The 23,670-nt window shown below is 38.2% G+C and overlaps 1 protein-coding gene across 10 annotated transcripts in view; it reads right to left on the bottom strand.

Moving 5' to 3' along the window:
- Positions 1 to 23,670, bottom strand: part of SDCCAG8 (SHH signaling and ciliogenesis regulator SDCCAG8) — a 267,820-nt gene that overhangs the window by 77,223 nt on the left and 166,927 nt on the right. For 6 of the 10 annotated variants that reach the window (XM_004284509.4, XM_033414400.2, XM_033414402.2 and 3 more), the window contains 3 exons: positions 18,928 to 19,055; positions 16,700 to 16,808; positions 7,385 to 7,516 (listed from right to left, as the gene is read on the bottom strand). In XM_004284509.4, coding sequence (XP_004284557.2) covers positions 7,385 to 7,516; positions 16,700 to 16,808; positions 18,928 to 19,055 — 369 coding nt within the window. The other 4 variants (XM_049713544.1, XM_033414401.2, XR_007478804.1 and 1 more) reach the window with 4 other exon arrangements.

The following is a 23,670-nucleotide window of genomic DNA, read 5'->3' as shown; positions in this document are numbered from 1 at the left end:
GTCTTGGAGGGCTATTTTATGTGGGAATGTCCCTATGTAGCCTGCATGGGTTTAATATTTTTTGGTGTGAGGGTTGTTTTTAGTATAGATGTTTGCCACCTCTTCCTCAGTGTATGCTGGCCGTTATCCCCTTTACAGGAGGTGTGACTGATGTTGTGGTGAACAGAGCCAGCACTGGATATTGAGCAGGGCCTCCCCTATGCTCTGTGGTTGTCACTGCCCTGTCAGACATGGGGTCTGCTCCCTAGTTGTTGGAGTAGAGGCCCTCAGATCTGTTTCTTAGCTGTGTTTCTGATCTGCGGTGTGAGGTAGGTAGGATTGGAGTACTCCCACTGGGAGGGACCTGTTCACCTGTGGCTGTGTTCTGTTATGTCACTTTTCACCTGTTGTGTGAGCTCTCTTACACTGTTGTTGGCACTGCTCTAGGCTCCACCTTAACTGTGGGTATGCCGGCAGTTGGCCCTGGTGTCTCTCAGACGTTGTTTTCACCAGGCTACCAGCATAGATCCACTTAAGTCAGGTCCCAGGACTGTAGTAATCATGGATTGGACCCACTATGGGTGCCATGGGGGCAGCTCTGACTCTAGTCTGGCCCAACCCCCATGTGTATGTGCCGACAAAATCTACAGCTGCTAAAGCTAGGCCCATCTTGGTTGCAGGAGCACTGGCTGTTCATTCAGATGTTCTGCAGGCACTGAGTTTACAAAGCCAGTCACAGCATTGTCAATTCATGGTTTGAACAGCTGTGTGGAGAGGTTTCAGCTTTTCTTTCTTAGTTGCATGGCCCCTAGGGCTCAGTTGTGGTTTCAGTCCCACCTCTGCTTGTGGGCCACCCATAGGGGTCTGCTGTCAGGGCTGCCCTGGAGCACAGAAGTCCACCCCGGCAAGGAGGGGTTGTGGCAGCAGCACGGTGGCTGGGGTCACAGGACCCCTGGCAGCAACAGGCATTAGGGGGAGCTGGTGGCCGCAGGCACAAGAGAGTCGGCCCCAGTGGGGGCTCTTCCTAATACCCAGCCACAGGCGTGGGCGAGCAAGCCCTAGTGTTGATGAGGCATGTGGGGAAGCTGGCCCCGGTGGTGACAAGGCATGTGAGGGAGCCAGCCGTCGCGGGCACAAGAGACCTTGTGGCGGGGGGGGGGGGTCCTAGCACCCAGCCACAGGCAGGAGAGAGCAGGCCTCAGAGGGGTCCCCCTAGTGCCTGGCTGCCAGCGTGATAGAACCGGCCCTGGTGGGGGCCCCTCCTAGTGCCCGGCCCCCTGCACAAGAGGCTAGCCCTGGCAGGGGCCCCTCCTTGCACCCAGCTGCTGGCTCGAGAGGGCTGGCCCCAGCAGGGGCCCTTCCTAGTGCCCAGGGAGGCAGGGGTGGCACATGGGGAGAGAGCCTGCAATGGCAGCTCTGCCCCTTACACATCACTTAACAATGGTGCTTTGCTTCTATGGCAGCCTGGGTTTCCTCCACAGGCATTCCTGGTTGCAATGTCCTCACTCCCGTCCCCTCAGGCTGTCTCCTTATAGCCAACAGCAGTCCTTTACCCAGGTTTGCTCTCCAAACACCACATTCCAGCACGCAGCCCCCATCCTCACCAGGGACACATCTAGGGCAGGGGCACACAGGACTGTGGCACGAACCGTCTGTGTAGGTCTCACTCTGTCTTACCTGCCACATAACAGTTGCTGCACTCTCTTCTGATAGCCCCGAAGCTCCCCTTCTGTCCCAACTGATCTCTCCACCAGTGAGAGGGCTTCTCCAGATGCAGGAACCTCTCCTCTCCTCAAGCTCCACCCCAGGGCTGCCGTTCACGTCCGGCTTCCTCTCCTCTTCTTTCCCCCTTCTTCTTTCTTTCATCCTACCAGGTTATGGGGGATCTTTCTTGTCCTTTTTGGCGTCCAAGGTCCTCTGCCAGTGTTCAGCCAGTGCTCTGTGAGACTTGTTCCATTTGTAGATGTATTCATTTTTTTTTGCGGTATGCGGGCCTCTCGCTGCTGTGGCCTTTCCCATTGCGGAGCACAGGCTCCGGACGTGCAGGCTCAGTGGCCATGGCTCACGGGCCCAGCCGCTCTGCGGCATGTGGGATCTTCCCAGACCAGGGCACGAACCCATGTCCCCTGCATTGGCAGGCGGACTCTCAACCACTGAGCCACCAGGGAAGCCCTGTAGATGTATTCTTGATGCATCTGTGGGGAGAGATGAACTCTACATCCTCCTACTCCTCCACTGTCTTGACCTCCTTTGATACTGAGTCTTCTTAACCATTAACCTGAATATCTCTCTATTTATTAGTTCTTCTTTAATTTTATTCATCAGAGTTTTATAGTTTTCCACATCTAGATCTTGTACATAATTTGTTAGATTTATACCAAAACTTTTCATTTTAGGGGGGCTAATGTAAACGGTATTGTGTTTTTAATTTCAAATTCCACTTGTTCATTGCTGGTATATAGGAAAGCAAATAACTTTCAGATATTAATCTTGTACCTTGCACCTTGCAACTTGCCATAATTGCTTTTTAGTTCCAAGAATTTTTCATCAATTCTTTCAGATTTTCTACATAGATTATCATGTCATCTTGCAATCAAGAAAGGTTTTTTTTCCTCTTCCCTCCCAGTCTTTATACCTTTTATTTCCTTTTCTTGTCTTATTGCATTACTTCCAGTATGATGTTGAAAAGGATGGGTAAAAGGGAATAACCTTGACTTACACCTGATCAATGGGGAAAGCTTTGAGTTTCTCACCATTAAGTATAATGTTAGCTGTAGGGTTTTTTTTTTTTAAGATATTCTTTATCAAGTTGAGAAAGTTTCCCTCTATTTCTAGTTTACTGAGAGTTTTTTAAAATCATGAATGTGTTTGGATTTTGTCAAAAGCTTTTTCTGCATCTATTAATATGATCATGCAATTTTTCTTTTTTAGCTTATTGATGTGATAGATTACATTTAATTTTCAAATAATGAACCAGACTTGCATACTTAGAATAAATCCTACTTGACTGTGGTGTGTAATTCTTTTTAAATGCTGTTGGATTCTATTTGCCAATATTTTGTTTTTTCAAGCACTTCTCAGAAAATAATGAACAGTCCTCCAAAATTTAATGTTGAATTAGATAAAAATCAATACTTTACTTCTTATTTTTAACCCTAGTTTTCAAGGAATAAAATTTCTATTAGAAAAATACAGCTTACAGATTTGTTAAAGATCATTGTGAGGCAGTTTATAAAAGAATTACCAGTTCTAAATTAATAATTAGTTTGTTACATTTCAGTCAGCAGCTTCATGTCATCATTCAATGTTTCTTAAATTATTTATTAATTATTATTATCTTTTTTTTTTTTTTCTTTTGGCTGTGTTGGGTCTTCGTTGCTGTTCGTGGGCTTTCCTCTAGTTGCAGTGAGCCAGGGCTACTCTTCATTGCTGTGCATGGGCTTCTCTTGTTGTGGAGCACGGGTTCTAGGCACACGGGCTTCAGTAGTTGTGGTACACGGGCTCAGTGCTCATGGGCTCTAGAGTGCAGGCTCAGTAGTTGTGGCGCATGGGCTTAGTTGCTCCACAGCATGTGGGATCTTCCCGGACCAGGGATCGAACCCGTGTCTCCTGTATTGACAGGCGGATTCTTAACCACTGTCACTAGGGAAGTCCCCATTCAATGGTTTTTATGTATATAATTTAAACAATACACTACCATAAGAAATTTTTAAAAAATGTGAAAGTGTATAACCAAAAAAACAACCAGGATTTCTGGGGGTTGGTGACATAATACTAAATCACATGAGAACACATGAGTGCGTTCAGCCCATTTCCACTAGCTCGAGGGCTTGCTCCCTCTGTATACACTGTGGAGTTCTCACGCGGTTCTACTTTCTAGGGAGAAATATATGAATCAATACTTATTTTAAAATATAACTAGAAAGAAATACCATCGCTATCTTTAGCCTGAATTCCCTGGTCTGCCTTTGTGGACACCAGGGGTTCCAAACTACCAGCTGGAAAATGTAACTTTCCTGACTTTATAACTTTAATAATCTTGACAATCAGAATTTAATAAGTTCACATCTACTACAACTCAAAAAATTCTCTTTTCCAAAATGCCCCTCCGAATACGTCTACCCACCACCAGTTGGTTGGTCTGTCTCTTGCTTTCTCTTGCTTCCCTCTTTTCTGTGCACCCAAATCTTATGAAAAAGTGGTTTAAATTTGCTATTTCAATTTTTCAACTCACACTGTTTTCAGTCCATATTATATGATTTCTGTACCCACTCTTCCAGTACAAATATTTTTGTTAACATAACCAGTGCTGTTCATGTCACTAAGTCCAATGGATACTTTTCAGTCTTATTTAATCACTCAGCAGCATCTGGTAGATCACCTCCTCTTTCCTGAAGTATTTCCATCTGTCGGCATGCATGATAACAAGGCTTTTCAGTTTCTACTTATTTCTCAGGTTACCTTACCTTTAAAACTTTTGATGTTCTTTAGGATTCAGTAAGCCCATCTTCCTTCTCACTTTATTTCTCTAGGTGACCTCATTTACTCCCAAGGTTTCTAATATTCTCTGTAAGCCAGTGGGGATTTCTATCTCCAGCCCAGTCCTCACTCCTGAGCTTAGTCCCTTGTGTCTCCATGCTTATTCAACATACCCATTTGTACAATGCTCTTGAACATTAAATTCAACAGGGTCGAAACGTAACACTTGATCTTATCCCAAACCCAGGCCATCTCGACCACAAACCTTCTTATTTTGTGTATTTTCTATTCTCACTAAGTACTACCACTATGTACGTATTGCTCATGTCAGAAATATGGATATGCACTATTCTCTACCCAACATAGCCAATCAGTCATTAAGTCCTGTTGATTTCACCTCCTATATATTTCACCAATCTGTTTACTTCTAGCATCATTATTATCAGTTCAATCTAAGCCATCATCATCACTTGACTAACTGCTCTACTAGCTCCCTAACTGGTCTTGTGTAAACACCATGGCTCTGCTCCAATCCATTATATACTCTGGAGCTGGAATGCTATTTTTAAAATGCATATTTGATCACATAATTCTCCTTTGTTTTTTAAAAAATCTTTTAATATCTTCCTTTTAGTAAAAGGATAAAGTGAAAGGTCTACAATAAAAACTTAAAGGCCTTGTCTTTATCCGGCCCTCACCTGCCTCTCCAACCTCATCACATGCTATTTTTTCCATTATTCTTTATGTTAAACACAGTATCTTTCCTTCTTTAAAAGTCCTATCTCAGGACCTTCAATTTACAGTTTTCTTTTCTCTAGAAGAGGAGCTGGCAAACTTTTTTAGGAGAGGGCGAGAGAGTAAATATTTTAGGCTTTGTGAGCCAATAGGCCAGTCTTTGACTCACCTACTCATTGTAGGGTGAAAGGAGCCACAGATAACATGTAAACAAATGAGCATGACTATGTTCTTGAGCCATACAAAGTGAACTTGGGCTGGGGTACAATTTGCCAGCTCCTGCCCTAGGACTAATAATCCCTATATTGCCACTCACAGATTCATGTCAAGTGTCATTTTTTTCATTGAAACTTCTTCTGATCAGGGTAAGTCACCTTATTAAATGTGCTTATACCACAAAGTATATTTCATTTTCATATAACTAATCATTACTGCAATTAATTAGATATCTGTGAAATTTTCTTGTCAATATCTATCTTCCCTATAAGGCTGTAAACTCCATTAGACTAGGAATTATATTTACTTTGCTATTTTATTCCCAGCATGTGGTGGAGAACATGACACATGGTAGCAATCAATTTTGTTGAATGAATGAATTTACTCTCATTCATATCAATGAATGAATGATTAATTTACTATCTGACCTTCAGTTGGCAACTTTATCTTTCTGAGCCTTAGTTTTCCACCTGGAAAGGAAGATGATAATAACAACTACTTCCCAGGTTTGTTTCAGGTAAGAAAATATGCGTGAGGTGAATTTTGTGAACTCTAAAACAATATACAGATGTAAGAAAAGAAATATTAGAAAGATGAGTTGGTGCATAGTACTGGAGCAAATTATAGCCCAAGGTCCAAATCTTTTCACTCATTTTGTTGGGCTTCTAGCTAAGAATGTTTTTTGTCTTTTTAAAGGGTTGTAAAGAAAAACAAAACAAAGACTACATGACAGAGACTACTCGTGGCCCAGGAAGCCTAAAATATTTTACTCTCTGGTCCTTTACAGAAATAGTTTGCTGATCTCTGGCTTAGAAAATAAATGAATGATTAATTCTTTATAAATATACTCATATTTTAATATTTTGGTGTCACTTTCTGACTACCTTTCTTCTCTTCAATAGAGAAAGTGATCAATTTATAAACATTCCTCCTGCCCCTGCCGAGGGACTCTATGTTTACTTTAAATTAAAAAATAATGATAAAGGGAGTATTTAAATATTTTCTTTTCCCCTCAGTTATATGAACAATTTATTTTGAAACAGAGCAGGCCTGGGGTGTCTGGGGATGGGATAGAAATGGGGAGATGGATGCCAAGAAAACTATCTCCACTGGAAGGTTAACTGCTGTTATGTATGTGATTGCTGAGATTGTTTTTCCTGGGTAATTCATCACTATATAGAAATTAGGAGTGACACATTTATAGTAAATATAAGGGACTGTGTTTTTCACACACAAAAAAATACTGCACAAAAAAGGAAAGGAATTTGGAATCAAAAGATCATGATTCAAGTTTGAACTCTACCAACTTACTCAATATGGCACTTTGAGCAAATACATTAGTATCTCTCAGCTTGAGCTTCTCCATCTAGAAAAAGAGAGTAAATATTGATTCCATTTAGTAGGTGGCTATTATGAGCCAGGTGCTTTACATATATTATATTTGATCTTTATACCAAACTGCAAAGTGGCTATTGTTAGCTCCAATATATAGATGAAGAAACTGATGCTCAGAGAGGTTAAGTAACTTGCTCAAAGTACACCACTAGAAAGAACCAAAGGGTCTGGAGTCAAATTCTGACTCTAGCAATATATTTAACCTTCTTAGGCCTTACATGTTGTATCTTACAAAAATACATACAAAACCTAATTTCTAGAAGAGAAGTTTTGAAATTCCTGCATATTACATTACCAGCTTGCACCTTAAAGGTAGATGGTTTTCCTACAGTGTTCTATATTAAATCTACTTCTGTGTCTTGAGAGAACAGTAAAGAGGGAATGTGCTCTCCTCTCTGTGTATTATAAGAACAACCTAAATTGAGAAAGCATAAATATATAGAAATATTAGATTTTAAGCATGTTCCTTGAGTACCATAGTAACCATGAATTCTATTTATTCCACAGCAATTCCCATTCTGTTTTTGAACCAAACACATTCAATATGTGGCACATCAGTTGATTATTAAGTCTTTATTACCTTTGCTTCATTATCTCATGTAGTCTCCCATGCTGGACACACTGTTCCTCCAATTCATCATTTCTTCTCTGTAACTTTTCCAGTTTGTCACATGTATACCTTTTTTCTTGACTGAGCTGAGCTATTTCAGATCTAGAGAGGTGTAAACACAGAAGTGACTGATGTTAAAGGTTCTTATTACCAGAGCATGTTTTTATTGTATAACCTTATCACTTTCTTGAACTCTGTACTTAAACATAACAGTGTCAATAAAAATTATTTTATGTAAAATAAAATATTTCAGAAATTACAGAATGTCTAGTAGAAGGATATACACACTGCAGGAACTCAACTGGTAGACAGAAAAAGGAATAACAACTTCAACAGAGAGAGTTTTTTCAAGGAACAAGACAAAAATGATAATAATCAAATCCCGTTTTTAAAAAGACAGCTATTAATTTACCAAATATTTAGTAAGTATCTATTACAGGCCAGCTACCATGCTGTTGCAGGAACAACCCCAGGCTAATTTCTGACAGAGAGTTGTTTCTTTTAATTAACATAGCTAATTTAATGGTACATGATTAAAATCATATAGTTTTAAAAAATGGTGAGGCTTCCCTGGTGGCGCAGTGGTTGAGAGTCCGCCTGCTGATGCAGGGGACACAGGTTCGTGCACCGGTCCGGGAAGATCCCACATGCCATGGAGCAGCTAGGCCTGTGAGCCGTGGCCGCTGAGCCTGCGCGTCCAGGGCCTGTGCTCCGCAATGGGAGAGGCCACAACAGTGAGAGGCCCGCGTAACGCAAAAAAAAAAAAAAAAAAAAAAAAAAAAAAAATGGTGGTTCTCTGCCCCCTGACTCCACCTCCAGCTTGTCAATGTAATTACTAATATTTCAGTTTGTAGTTAAATCAGTATCAGTTTTATGTCATAACAACTACATAAATATTGGTCCTTGTTGTTTAAGGAGTATATTATGATTACACATGCACTTGTATAAACAAGTGGGCTTTAGTGTAGAATGATTGAGTGGCAAGCCATCTTTTCTGATGGGACATTCCCAATATTATCAGCATCCGTAATTCTTTCCCCTGTGGCCATTCTGTTTCTCAAAAGAAGGATTCTCCATTTTCCTGCTGCTTGCGTACAACCCTAACCATCAGTGGTCTAGGAGCTGGTTGGAAATAGAGGGGTGGTGTACTCACCTTTCAGAATGTAGACTTTTAATTAATTCCTCTATTCTAATTTCAGTGCAGCTATTTTCACCAGTGCCTGCTGGTTTAATCTCTTCAGAGGGGAAGCTCCTAGTTTTATGGGTGGAGGAGGGATAGTCACCTGGCTGCATGGGGTGGGGGTAGAACTGTCAACTTTGGCTTCAGTCCTATATTCCACTCCTGCCTTCTAAGTCTTTCTGGGATCCTGAAAGCAGATCAGCTTGCTTCACATACAAGTATCCCTGTCTGCAGACATTTAAGACTCACCTTCCTCCATTTGCTAAGTGAGGTACCATTCCCCCAATTTTCTTTCTGTTTTCACATTATTTCATTTGGGATTACAGATATCTATCTACTTTGGTGATGATTGGTGTTTGTCAGGAAATAACATTACTTCTTCAGTGTCTTGGATGGCCATTTCAAGGCTCAAAATTTGAAGCTAAGAGAGACATCTGTCCAAGAAAAATTGTACTTTGTCCTTGATTTAATTAAACATTACTCCTTACTCCACCATCTCCTCATACTCCACTGCCTCATAGGTTAGAACTGAAAGCTTAGAAGTCGTGCACATTAAAATACAAGTAGTTAACAACTGGTTCGTTTCTTGAGGTTTATGTGAGATGCTTGATGTAAAATTATTTCCCTCCAAAGAAAGGATTCCTCCATTAGGTGACATAGACTTTTTTTTTTTTTTCCTGGAAAAGATTTGGATTTGCTAAGGGAATTTATCCCAAGGACCAAGCTGCTTCACATGGCATGAAGCGATCGCTCGCTTTTAGTTCACCTCATTCCTCATTTTGTTTTCACCTTGGTTCAAGTTTCATCTCGAAGAAAGCTTGCTCTGATTAATACCTGCAGTTCTCAGTATGCCAGCACATTTTTTGAAACTACCTCTAGCTTTTATGCATACATTAGCTTATAAGTTATTCCTGTGAATTGTGCTCTGTGCCTCATCCTTCTTGCTAGATTACAGATTACACACAAGGGCATGGATTATCTCATTTTCAAGCTCAGATTAAGCACTCAATCTATATTTACTTCTTCTAATAAGAATTTACTTATATTTGAAATAGTCTAAATAAGTAAATAATGACTATGTCTATCCTTTCAAAATCACATACAATATAAAAGAATTTAGGAGCAGTTATATGAAATTTTTAATTTAGTATTCTTCCACGATTAGTATTTCCTATCATAATATGCACTATGCACTAAAATTCCAAAAGGCCCCAAAATATCCTTAAACTGCATTAGAAAAAAATGCATAAGAATATTTATCTGTTCTCAGGTACTTTCCCAGAAAAACAAGTCACTTTTGAAAAGTCACGAAGGAAACATAGATTTTACAATATAAGAATATAAAGCTTTTACATACAACAAAATCATATGTTTTTATGAGCATGTTCCTTGTAGCACTGTTTCTAGAAACAATCTTGCTCTGCAACCCAATATATGAAAACTTAACCCAGAAATGTATCAACAGATGATTAGTTACATTACTTTAAAAAAGAAATATCAAGATGCTATTCTGATAATATGGCTATTTATTGGTGTTATATATTGACCTAAAAATATGACATATTGGTAAAAAAGGAAAATATTAAAAATCAGCATAAGGTAATTTTATTTTATAAAATAAAAAATATTTTGACATGTATTCCACATACTAATATTGATTATCTCTTGGTGTCCAGATTAGAAATATAAAATATTTTTTTTCCTTTTCTGTATTTTCTGAATTTTTACAATGGACGTGTATTGTAATATTTAAAACAAAAAATAAAGTCACCTTGATTTTGAAAAAATTCTTAAGAAACAAAAAGAACTGGGAACAAATTTTTCGAAATTAAAAAAGGGAATGTAAAAAATGAGACAAATGAATATTAGAAGCATTATATAATAAACTGCTATCCCCACTCTTCATCAAAATTCCAATTAAAAAAGTACAAGGGATATGAAAAATACTCACAGAGGAAGAAACATAAATGATCAATAAACATTTATAAAACATTCAATTTCCCTATTATTCAAAGAAATGCCTAATAAAACATTTACTGTATGCCTACACTACACTAGGTAGTGGAATTCATCCTTTACATTATGATCTCAATTAATCCTACAAGGTAAGTGTTTATTCCCTTTTCTCTGGGAGGTAAATATGAGGTTTAATAATTCGCCTAAGGTCACCTAAATGGTGATTACCCAAGCCCAGACACAAACACTGGTCTGTCCAACTCTAAAGGGGTTGTCCCACCCACTGTGCAACATGGCCCCTCACTCCTTTTTTGAAAAACCTCTCACTTCTTTTGTCACAAACTGCTATGTACACATATATACTGAGCAGAATTTAGTGCAGTACTTGAGCAAAGTCATACACATTAACAGCCTTAACAGGGTTCACAGTCTTTGGACCAGCAATCCCCTTTTAGACATCTCAACTAAGAAAATCATGAAAAAATTCAGATTTATGTATAAAATTATTATTATATTATTCATTACATTTTAAAAGAGTTTAAAATTCTGATGAATTATTATTCATACAAATGATTCAACTAAAATTATGTTTCCTGAGTATTTACTGATGTAGAAAAGTGTCCATCAGATAATATTAAGTAAAAAAAGCAGGATGTAAAAGTGTATATATATATATATATATATATATATATACACACACACACATATGTATATCACTCACAATATAAATGCATGGTAACATACACATTTACCTACACATCGAAAATGACTGAAAGTAAACATGTCAAAAGTTAAACATAGTTAGCTGGATGGTAATGTTACAGGAAATTTTTTCCTAATTCTTCTTTGCATTTATAACCAAATGCCCTATATTGAGGATATCTTATATACAGAATTTCAAAAATATAAATGTTAATTGTAAAGTACATATTACTGTCAAGTACTTTATTGCTACAGTACTTTTCTGCTTTGCATATTTTATGTGTATGCTTTTCTTTGTTTATGATAGTAATTTGCCTACCTACTTCCAATGTTCAATAAAAATTTGGTATATGTACATGGACATCATCTTTTATCTGTCTAGAGTCCATGATATATTGAAAGAACTAGTAGTTTACAAAGTTCAAAGAGTAAACTTACGAGCTTCTATGTTAGCTTGAGATTACATTTGTGGCATGATTATCCTAGTGTCATATAAAAAGAAAATTGATTCTAATCCATTTTCATAGAAAATTTAGGTAATTTCTGCCTTTACAGAAGCATGAACTTCTCACTGCATTTTTATATACCAGTTATACTGTGTAATTACATTTTCATGAAGTATAATATTTTACTACGATAATTAGGATTACAGTGATAATTGCTTTTTAAGGAAAAACATGACCCCTTAATTTTTTACTCTTTTAGAGTCTCATTCAACTTTCGGTAATAATTAGCAGAGGACAATATCAGTTTCTTCTTGTAGAATATAATTTTTGTAGCATCCCAAACTAACATCATCTGAACATGCCAGGGAAAAAAAAATAGTTCAACCGGGTATGTGTTCTTTACTTCAATTAAACTCACACAGTTGGATACCTACTGTTGCCAAAACAGTAATATAATTTATACATTATAGTCCACACAGTAAAACTACACTAAAAGTCATTTAACAATATTTATAACACCATAAAATACAGTGTTAAAATATATGAACTGCAATATGTACCAAAATTATAAAATTTGTTTCTCATCATCAGTGATTAAAGCCAGGATCATTGCTCTAGCCTCAATACCCACAACCCTGGTGACAGATTAGAATTCAAATCTTAATGATCAATTTACAATTAACAAGATAGAAGCGAAACAAATTAAACCAACCATTATATATAACGAGACCCAATGGACTCCCATTGTTCCTCTTAATTACAAAACGCAAATCACAAATATACAATGGGTAGTGTTAGACATCAATCCACGAACCTAGCAACCCAGAAAGTGACAATGATAGAAAAGAAAGAGAAGCAAAACCATGCAGACCCCCAGTTCTATGCTCTATATCCTTTTCTTTTCACTGGGGCAGTGTTGAGAGGTGAAAACCTAGCACATGCTGGATCTCCATTCTGCAGCTGGCAGAGGCTCCCTTCCTAGCCGGTGCCCAACCTCTCTGAGCTCTTCCCAGGCCACGTTTTAGATTACACTGCAAACTGCACTGCAAACATTTTACTGCTGATTCATCTAAGTGCCTGGGGACAGGGAACACCTCCTTCACTTTGATAAAAAAAAATCACAGTTGCACCAAAGATATTTAAATATCTCCATTTACCAACTTCAGAAACAACCCTACCACTGTAATAAGCTCTCAGAGTCCTGGGGAATAAAGACAAAAGGGAGCTGAAGTTTATGTGAGTTTCATCTAAAATCAGCCAGAATGTCTGCCTAGTGCCAATTAAAAGCAAAATGGAATTACTTGTCTGATGCTCAAAAACAAGCTACATAAAATGCATGGAATTGGCAGTTCACTTGTAGTTTTAAAATGGGATGTGCCATTCACAAACCCTGGGGTTACAGACACCACCCGAGCAGTGTGGAAGGCATACTGTGCGGAAGTACCGGCTCTTCACTGTGGAGGGCTTGCAGACAGCAGAAGCAATAGGCACAGCCATAATGCGACTTACATCTACTTGGGGAGAAACACATATAACAGGACACACACACACGGAGGAGCCATTTCTAAACACTTTCATAAAGCAGCCTAGCATGAGGATGGGATAGAGAGTAAGAGTGTCTGGGAATGGTGCTCCCAGATTGTCAGCTTTCCCAGTGATTCTTCAGGGGCTCTAGTCAGAGGACTAGATCTGTGAGTTTAAAAAAAAAAAAAAAAAAAAAAAAAAATCGTATTTTAAATGGTATGAATCCATTTATTTAGTATGGGATTTTGAATAACATGAAACTCTTAGACAAAAAAAAATGTTTAAATTGTTAGTCAACATGAAATAAATACACTTACTTTCAGGAAAAATTTTACTGCAGTACTCTGAGGAAAACCTGGATTAAAATTACCATATGGCCTAAATAATTATTTTGGAGACTGTGCTTTCACAATGACAACAGTATAGAAAGCTTAGAAAACTCCAGGATTTCCTCACTTCAAAGCACAGGGGGAATTATTTATCCTAAAAGTTTAGTAGAGGATATGTAGAGGCTCACTCCTGGAGGGCTTCTACAAGGCTTAATAAATGTATAGCTTTACTTTAAAAGAAACACTCTTGAGCGCTTCAAGTTTTATAGGTGTTTTCAAAGCAAAGGTAATATCAAAATGGAGTGTCTTTCATGTAGGAAGCCAGAGTGAAATGAGAAATTAAGAGTAAACAAACGAACAACCCCCCCCCCCCACCAAATCACAATTTATCCTATTTATAATGCTAATTTCTTGTGAGACACACAAAATGTACATTTTGTAAATTTCAGGGGCACTTAAAAGTTTTAACAGTAATAAGTTACAACTTATCTAGTCTTTATTATTTGCTAGGTTTTAGTTTCAGATCCACTTATAAAGTTACAGTAGATGCCTATTTTAACTCTTCAGACTTACAAGACAAGGTACCAGAGCAGGAGCAACCAAAATCCACAACCAAATCCACATTTTCCTGATCCTGCATTGCCTTCAGAAAGGTTTTCCACTGTGGTATAGACTTTATGTCTGTCAGAGAATTATGGCACTCAGACTCTGGCCAAGACATTAGTAGCTAGGTGAAGTGATATCCTAATTGCCAGTCAAGACCCTTAAAATGATACCATCAATGACAGCAATAGCACCTACTGTATACTTCTATGGGTCAAGCATGGTGTTAGGTGCTATGTATATGTGTGTACCTATATACATCTCTCTAAATTTCTAATTCCCACCATAATCCTGCAACATAGTTTTTAAAAGGTTTTTACAGATGGAGAAGCTGAGGTTTGGAGAAATTAAGCGATGTATGCAAGGTTATGAAGCTAAGTGGCAGAGCAAGATTCAAACCTTGTTCCTTCTGAATTCCAAAGTGTTTTTTACTGCACACTGCCTGTCATCAACAAAGGAATAGTCTGGAATCAGAGTCAGATCAGGATACAAGGGGTAGTAGCACCATGCTCGTTTGTTTCATTCATTCATTCAGTAAATATGTATCAGGTGCCAGCTGTGTATCAGACATAAAGGAACACATTCAATTTACAAAGTAGCAGTCAGGAGCTAGAATCAGAAGTGAGAGGAGTTGAAGAGAAGAGAGGCTGAGGTTCAAGTTCACTAGACTAGTACAGGGTAAATTGACAGACCTAGAGCAGGGGAAAGAAGGCCTCAGGGCACATGGCACAGGTTAACCCAGGCTCACAGGTTAACCCTCACATGCCAAGTATGCTTACTGCTCCATGGAAATATAAAGATTAATTTTTCTTTCCTAAACTTTCCCGTTGTAACTACTTTGGCCTGGATTTTCTTTAGTAGTAGATATAAAATAATTATACTTATTGTAAGGAAGATCATAGGCTTTGGAACCAGAAATGTCTAAGTTAGAATTCTAGTGCTCCTACTTACTAGCTATTTAAACACTCTGAGTATTGGTTTCCTCCTCTGTAAAAGAAGATAACAATTCATGTCTCAAGCTGTTGTGAGAATTAAATAATATATAGCAAGCATATAGCTTCTCTTTCTCTTTTATACACTTCCATTTCCTCAATTATGTCTCCTTAGACAGCAAGATAATTAATCAATAATCAACCCCAAAGCAATCTTAAGATAACACAATCTTTTAAGACCCAATTCAAAATAATTTTTGCTTAAGTTATTAATCTAGTTTGTTTATATCTACGTGAGGTAAATCAAATATTTCTAGTTAGGAATACCTCCTGTTGATATATTATGAGGGTCTCTTCCACGGCAAAATTATTTGGGTTTCCTTGTCAAATTTCCTGAAAATACTGGTTATTTTGGTACCCTAAGCCTTTTCCCATCCCAAACAAGATACTTAATTAGTATTCGCTAAGAAGGTACATGTTCAGAGCACATTCTGGGTGGTTATAGGAGCTTCTGCCTTCCTGTGAGCAGAAAGAATTGGATTCATAAGCCCCCTGATTTTCAAAAAAATTCAGGGATGGGGATTACATAAGGTAAGCCAGCTTATTGATGCAGGAACCCAAGATAGGGCTCAGAGTGATCAGACATGCTCTGACCCTCCTAGAAATTCTTTCTGAATAATAAACCTAAGTCAATAGTTGGTTTGCTGAGCCCTATTGCTTGTTCTTTGATGATCTAAGTGAGTTTCAGAAAAGTATGCAAGAGAAGATACACAGATTATTTTCCCATTAGGTTATACTGTAATGCGACATTTTATACCTAGCTAGTTAAATGAATGATTTCTTTTGAGTTCAAGTCAAAGTGATTCTGTTCAACATCATTCATTTACAAGAGGAAACCACAGTTCAAGCAGGTCAAATAAATTTGTCCAAGATTACACAGCTACTGTCAGAGCTAAGACGAGAACTCAGGCTTCTTAGAATTTAGAATATAAGTAATTCATTTATTGAGATAATATGATTAGAAAATGTACAGAAAAAAATTCATTAAGAACCCAATCAGTGGATTTATAAAAGAGCATGTACCTACAAAATCAATGATGGCTATTTTATTAAAATAAAACAATTTTAGGAGAAAGAAAAGATGGTTTTGGTTTATTTCAAAGTATCATCTACTTTTATTTTTATACATTCATATTTTATCCATTATCATTTGCCTTAAAGACAGCTTTTATGTGTTCATGGAGAACTATGATAATAGACTAAAATATGTTAGCTGTGTTAAAATATGACTTTAGAACTGCTTGATTTATCTGCATCCTTTATTAAAAGGATGCCATCTTGACCTTTGTGCTCTGAAATTTCATAGTTTTCAATTCTGAACATTAAAAAAGTCAAATTATAGTATGGATACCTAATTATGAAAAAACATCAAGGTGTCTGTATGGATAATTAAGAAAATTCTCATAGAGAGAAAATGTTTTTTACAGGAAATATGTCAATACATATCTAATTTTGACATTAGACTATAAAATAGTGGAAATACTGTCCTTTAAGAAAAAAATTACAGTATTCATATAAACAGTGCTCTGAAAGTATTGTATTATATTACCCACCTGCTTTTCTGAGAGATTTGTTCCAGTTTCTTGGCTAATGTGCAGCACTCTTCCTTTAACTTTGTCAGAAATGAATTCTGGGAGGTCAGCAATGAATACTGTTCATTTTCTAGAAATAATAATAACCCCCCCCCCCAGCAACATAAGATGTTTATGGTTGTAGCTCTGCAGTGCTTCCACACGTATAGTGGTAAAAGTGCTAAGACAACCACACTTTTCCTATAAGACGCTAGATCACTTTTACGGTCCTAGGTCAAAGGAATGCTCATCTGGCAAGACACTAAATTTTGTGAGACATTTATTTCCCTAATAATTACACAACAGAAACATTTCTGATCATATCAGCTTTGTGTAATTTTTAACATGTTAATAAATTGTCAAATACCTCAAGTGGAGTCATAGATGCTTATATCTTTGTAATACGCAATATATTTTTATTTTGATAATTCTACTATAAACAGTGTCAAATTTATCACAACCAGATAATTCAAAACTAAAATAATTGAGGAACTCTTTCTACACTGTAATTCATGCTTTATGTTTCATATCTGCTCACATATTTCACTACTCCCATCTTGCATATACTTCTCTAATCATAAAAGAAAAATACATAACTTTCCTTATTCTATTGGAAATAAATAATTTTCCCCATCTATTTAGTGTGAGCTTCAACGAAGATCTGATCAAAGAAACTGAAGAGAGTATGTATTTTTGTGCAAAACAAAAGGAAGTATTCTCATGGTGGTTCAGTTAATACTCTTATCTAGCACTCAGAGATACTGCCCAAGACTCCTTGATCACTGGCATCCTATTGGTAGTGGAGGCAAACAATAATTCATCCTGTAATCTTCTCCTTTTGTTTTTAGTGGAAAAACAACTACCAAGCCCGGAGAATTTTCATTTCTTCTGGCCAAACACTGTGAGAAGAAAATCTCTACTGAAAGTGATGGAGTGAATTATGTGGATCAATATGACATTTGCCTCTTTATTAGCAAACAGATTATTTAATGAATTTTACATTAGCAATTTTTCACTTACAGGATAAGCAACCATTTATTACCATGTCATCAAATATAGTATACATCAAATCACATGAAAATTATCTTTAGGTGAAAGGTTTAACAGGCCCTTTCTTTTCAGTTTTAGACAATGACTGACAAAAAAGCTTATAGCATACAAAGCAAAATAAATCAAGGCACTAAAAATTAATCAACATTTTTCTGGAAGAAACAGGATCAATTAAACTTTTGTTTTAATAGTACAATCAGCTTGGTGTATGTGGTGTGGAATTATAATGACTGACACTGTCTTGTTTTGACTAACACTGTCTGTGAACACACAACTCAAAAGTGAAAGGAACTACATAATGCTCCGACTGAACAAATCAAACTGCCTATTTTCAAAGTGCATTTTACTTTCAAATTAAAGGTAAAGAGTTACTGGCCAACTCAGTCTGCAGAATAGTGCCAATGTGATGAAAGATGGCAATTTTTAGCCAAGCTGCCAGCTGTGGTCAATGCCTTGTATTAGTGAATTTTAACAGCAGTTGTGAGAACTTGAAGAATGCAAAGGATTAAACATCACTCTAGACTGGGTTGGGGGAGGTGGGGAAATCATACAAATGCTAAAAATGTTCGAAGCTGCAAAGATTAAATAAAGGAACATATCAATTTGGAGCCACTGAATTACATCCAGCTGCGACAGTGAATTAAGAACCGATTAATGGCTAAAGCTTTTCTCCAGTTTGGATGCTGAAGCAAACTCATTAGGCTTTTAGAGTAGCTATAATGTGTGTACTGTGGGAACTGTTCAATGCTATTCAGGAGGCTCTAACTGTAAGCTCAGAGCATTTCCCGCAGAGCTTCTGATGCTATTTTCTTTATATAACATGTGTGCCTGAAAACCCAGCCAAAAACAAGCCCTTTGTTTTTCTACTTTGTTGTGGTCTCTCTCAGCTTTACGTTTCTTGAACACAGGTAAATAAACTCATAATCCAGATGGTGCAACAGATGTGAGAGCAGCACTCTGAAATCAACAGACAGTGGGCAATACTTTCCATTTTCTCTTTTAAACGCTAACTAATATGTAATTCGGAATCTCCGGTGTAGTTAGCATCTGCTCCCTTCGGCCAGCCAAAGGTTACAGGTGTTCCTGATGTCATTTCACAGTAAGGTGTGGGCCTGGCTTGTGAGCAAGTGCCCAGGCTCTAATCTTTCCCTACCACCTACCAGTTTTGTCATGCTGGGCCTCCATTTGCTGTATCTTCTGTGTCAGCTCCTGCTCTCTTTGCTGGGCCTGAAGGGCTTGGGCCTTTGCATCGTTGCTAAAGCTCTGCTGAATGCTATCTTTTTCCAGCCTACAAGGCAGAGAGGAGACAGACAGAAATTTAAACTACAGATGCACTAATCCCCATCATTTCCCCTACAGACCACAGAGAGCTGATACGTAGTAAATTGTTAAGCATAAGTAGACAACAGTCTTTCTACAGACTCCCCCTTACTTTAGGCAGAAACTCCAAAGGACCTTTCATACAATGTTAAATACTTGCCATAAATCTAAATTGACTAAAGTAAGCAACTTTAAAAATCAAAAAATCATGACAGCTGAATAATGCTATTTTGTAACTTTAAAACACAAACACCGTTCTCTATAATATTCTCAATGTTACGTACCGCCAATTAATCTTTTTTTTTTTTTTTTTTTTTTGCGGTACACGGTCCTCTCACTATTGTGGCCTCTCCCGTTGCGGAGCACAGGCTCCGGAGGCGCAGGCTCAGCGGCCATGGCTCACAGGCCTAGCCGCTCCGCGGCACATGGGATCTTCCCGGACTGGGGCACGAAAGGCGGACTCTCAACCACTGCACCACCAGGGAAGCCCATCTTTTTTCTTTTGAATGGTCAATATTTCCTAAAGATCCTGAAGTTACAGGAAGAGCATGACTCAATACACCCAAAACTTAAATTCTTGAAACTAAGTTTTGTAGATCACCTCTGCTTTTCCTCCCAAGCTTAAAACGGAATCTCAAATAGAATGTAGGAGATTCTATCTGGAGGCAAGTAAATGATTCTGCAGTACCACATGCATGTTTTCATTAAATATTTTCACACATTAGGCCATGTAATGTGGATATAAATATGAAAATAAAAAACTTCTCCCAGCACTTCATAATAAGATCCCTTTTGGGTCACACTGAAGGAAACTGCAGGATGAGGAGCTTCTGTAGTCAAAGACGATGTATCTCACCCCACTGTGACTGGATATTGACCAGTGGATGGGTCAATATCCAATCACAGTGGCTCCTAAAGAGAGAAACTTCCTGAACAATTAGAACCTGAAGAATGCCAAGGACCTCATCACTGGCACCACTGTGGATAATGACAATGTGTGTGAGCACACACACACACACACACACTCACACATACACACATTAGGTTGGTTCTTTATTCTCTAAATATGGGTAAGTGATATAAAAGTTTCCTTCAATTAACTGGCTTAGTTATTTCTAACTCCTAATCTTCTTGTGGGCATTTCTCATCCATGCTGCTTTACTTTACTAATTGAGATATTTACTGTCTTGTCTTGCCAAACTAAAAATAAACAATTCCATAAAGCTATCACTACTAGTCTATGTACTGCTGTGGAACTTCAAATCACTGGCTTCTAATCATAAAGCAACATAAGGAAAGTCTGTATTGTAATAGGTCAATGAATGTGGTAATGTTGTAGTACAAAATTCCAGAATGAAAATACACCCACACCTCAATCAAATGGATCATCAGGGGGCCACGCTGAATGTGAAATAAGGTCCCTTCTGGTACTTCTAGTAACAACACCCCGTGGACTCGCTCCAAGGTCTTGCCTCACACTCAGTTCCAAACTGGTATACAGCAACACATGGATGGTCCGTCGAGGCCACTTTTTGCCTCCCCAGTCATTCCACATATTTTCTGGCCATGGAAAGCTGCACATGTCTCTGCGGTTTTTTTTGTTGTTGTTTATTTGGTTTTTTTTTTTTTTTGCGGTACGCAGGCCTCTCACTGTTGTGGCCTCTCCCGTTGCGGAGCACAGGCTCCGGACGCGCAGGCTCAGGGGCCATGGCTCACGGGCCCAGCCACTCCGCGGCATGTGGGATCTTCCCAGACCGGGGCACGAACCCGTGTCCCCTGCATCGGCAGGCGGACTCTCAACCACTGCGCCACCAGGGAAGCCCGTCTCTGCGTTTTGCTGGGATGTTTTTTCCCCCCCGCCCACCTCACCCCTCTCTGCCTCCCACCAACCCGTCACCCCTGCTCAATGTATACTGCTCCTTTAGGACCTGCTCAAAATTCCCCTCCTCTCTTTCCCCTCTCTCCTAAATTAACTGTTCTACAGTGACATCAGTATATGTTGTGTATATATGCATCCTACGAAGATAGCATTTATCACACTTTGGTTATTGGTTTACTTGTCTGTCCCTTTCTGCCATCTTTGTCTCTCTATACCATGAGCCCAGCTCAGTACATGGCACACAGGAAGCGGGCAGTGAATGTTTAATGAACGGATGTTCTTATATACTTGCCATAGGGGAAAGAAGGCTGCAGTCTTTAAGTGAAGCTGCAGAATCTGCTCAAGTCTTATATGAGGAGGCAAAAACTTTCCAGACGTGAAAAAAAAGAGAGAAGAGTGTATGGAAGAGAACGGCTCTAATGGTGTTGCCAGATGGAGATGCTGCCGCTGAAGGGGTTAGCTTGAAGAGAGCACTGCAGATTCTTTCACTGAGTAACCATCCCCGAGACAGAACCCTAGCTAGAGCAGGGGATATAGGTTGGGAGACCTAGGACTCTGAGATCCCCAGTAATCGGGTGACCAAAAAATGCATTGTTCAAAACCAATACCCATTTGAGAGTGAAAACGGGCATTATTAATAATTAATAATAAGTAATTATACCAAGACAAACAGTCATAACTGGGACTACCCTTTGTAAACTGGGGTTTATGGTTCACTTACACAAAGGGGCTGCCAGTCTCACCAGTAATTTTCAGAATGAGGAACCTAATTACTGATCTCCTAACTTTACTAGAGAAAAGGACTACTGTCTTATTGTAGTTCTCCTTATAAAACAATTTAAAAGAATGTTCTACCAACAAATGTTGTTACACATCAACTTTTGTTTCTTGAATCCTTGCCCAACTTTTACTCTGTTAAAGAAACTACACATTTCATTTTCAATTGCATAAAAACGCGACATATTTTTGCTTTCTTACCTTCTTTATATACCCCTTTCCTTCTATGTTGCCCTCTCACCTTGCAGGTTCTTTCTGACTTAGCAGGTTTTTTATAAAACCTTAACATTTTAGAACTGAGAAGGAATCTCAAATTTGTTTAATCAAATCCTCTCACATTATAGTTGGAAAAAGAAAAAAAAGGAGGGTCATAAAGAATTAGAAATCTGCTCAAAGGTTACTGTAAATGCTGTAAAGGCAGAGGTGGGATTTGCAATATTTTGATTTAGGAAACGTATTTTATAACACCCTACAGGTAATGCAATAATGGGTTGAAAGAATTAATAAAAATCACTTAGTTATCCAAGGAAGTGATCAGAGAAGAATCCAAACCAATTCATTTAATATTTAACATAACTCTGAAAGACACTCTGTTAGGCACAGGTCAAACAAAGATACATAAATATGGCATAGTCATTGTCCCAATAGGGGATTCAAAATGGCCAACACAGAAGGTAAAAGGTGAAATATACCACAAGAAAGGTACTAGGGAATAAAACTACTAAAGCTTAGAAAAATAAGTCAATTCCAGCTGGGTGTGAGAGCCTTGTAAAGGATAGCTGGGCCAGGCTTCCCCAAATGGTTTTCATTCAGTTCTTACTCAAAATATTGATGATCTCACTTAACAAAACTTATAGTTACCATATTTTACAAATTGGGATAAAAGCAATGGCAGTAAAGAAGAATTTCTTGGTTGTTATTAAAATAAGGCTGAGGGCTTCCCTGGTGGCTCAGTGGTTGAGAGTCCACCTGCCGATGCAGGGGACATGGGTTCGTGCCCCGGTCCGGGAAGATCCCACATGCCGCGGAGCAGCTAGGCCCGTGAGCCATGGCCACTGAGCCTGCGCGTCCGGAGCCTGTGCTGCACAACGGGAGAGGCCACAACAGTGAGAGGCCCGTGTACCACAAAAAAAAAAAAAAAAAAAAAAAAAAAATAAGGCTGAAAGATGTATTCATAATAGCTAAAACCTGGAAACAACCTAAATATCCATTAACTGCTAAATAGATAAACAAATCATGGTATAGCCTTACAATGGAATACTAGCAATAGTAGTAATAAAATAGTAATAAAAGGCTATTGTTACATATGACACCTAGGTAAATCTCAAAGACAGTATGCTTAAAGAAGCCAGGTACCAAAGACATATTTTATGATTTCATTTACATGAAATTCTAGAAAAGCAAACAATAGAGTGACTGGTCAGTGTTTCTAGGACCTGGAGGTAGGGAATGGGCATGAAGGAACTTTGGGGTTGATAGAAATGTTCTATATCATGGTTATGATGGTTCTATAACTATGTACATTTGTCAAAACACATTTAATTGCAAACTCAAAATTGGTGATTTTCATTATATTTAAATTTACCTCAGTAGAGCTGACTTTAAAAAGGAGCAAACGTATTAGAATAGGAACATCCACCTTTTTCTCCAAGTTATCCACATCACCTGTGGCAACACATGGGCGTGTGGGCCATGTCGATGTTTACTTGATAACAATTGAGAGTTAAAAGGAGGGAACAAGTACTGGGTAGGCCTCAAACACAGACTAAGCACACACTGAGGTTTAGTCTCTCCTTTTTTCCGATTATAATTCTGGTTGATTATATCTTCTAAAATGTCATTTACCATCCCATTTAAAAAATGGGATTGAAGAATTAACTATACGTTTCTAATCCTCAACTTTTCCATATCATTTATTATTTTAAAT

The sequence above is a fragment of the Orcinus orca genome, chromosome 1 (genome assembly GCF_937001465.1).
Source record: "Orcinus orca chromosome 1, mOrcOrc1.1, whole genome shotgun sequence".
In the NCBI taxonomy this organism is placed as follows: Eukaryota; Metazoa; Chordata; class Mammalia; order Artiodactyla; family Delphinidae; genus Orcinus; species Orcinus orca.
The sequence above is the reverse complement of the archived record's forward strand: the minus strand, read 5'-3'. Positions and strand labels throughout refer to the sequence as shown.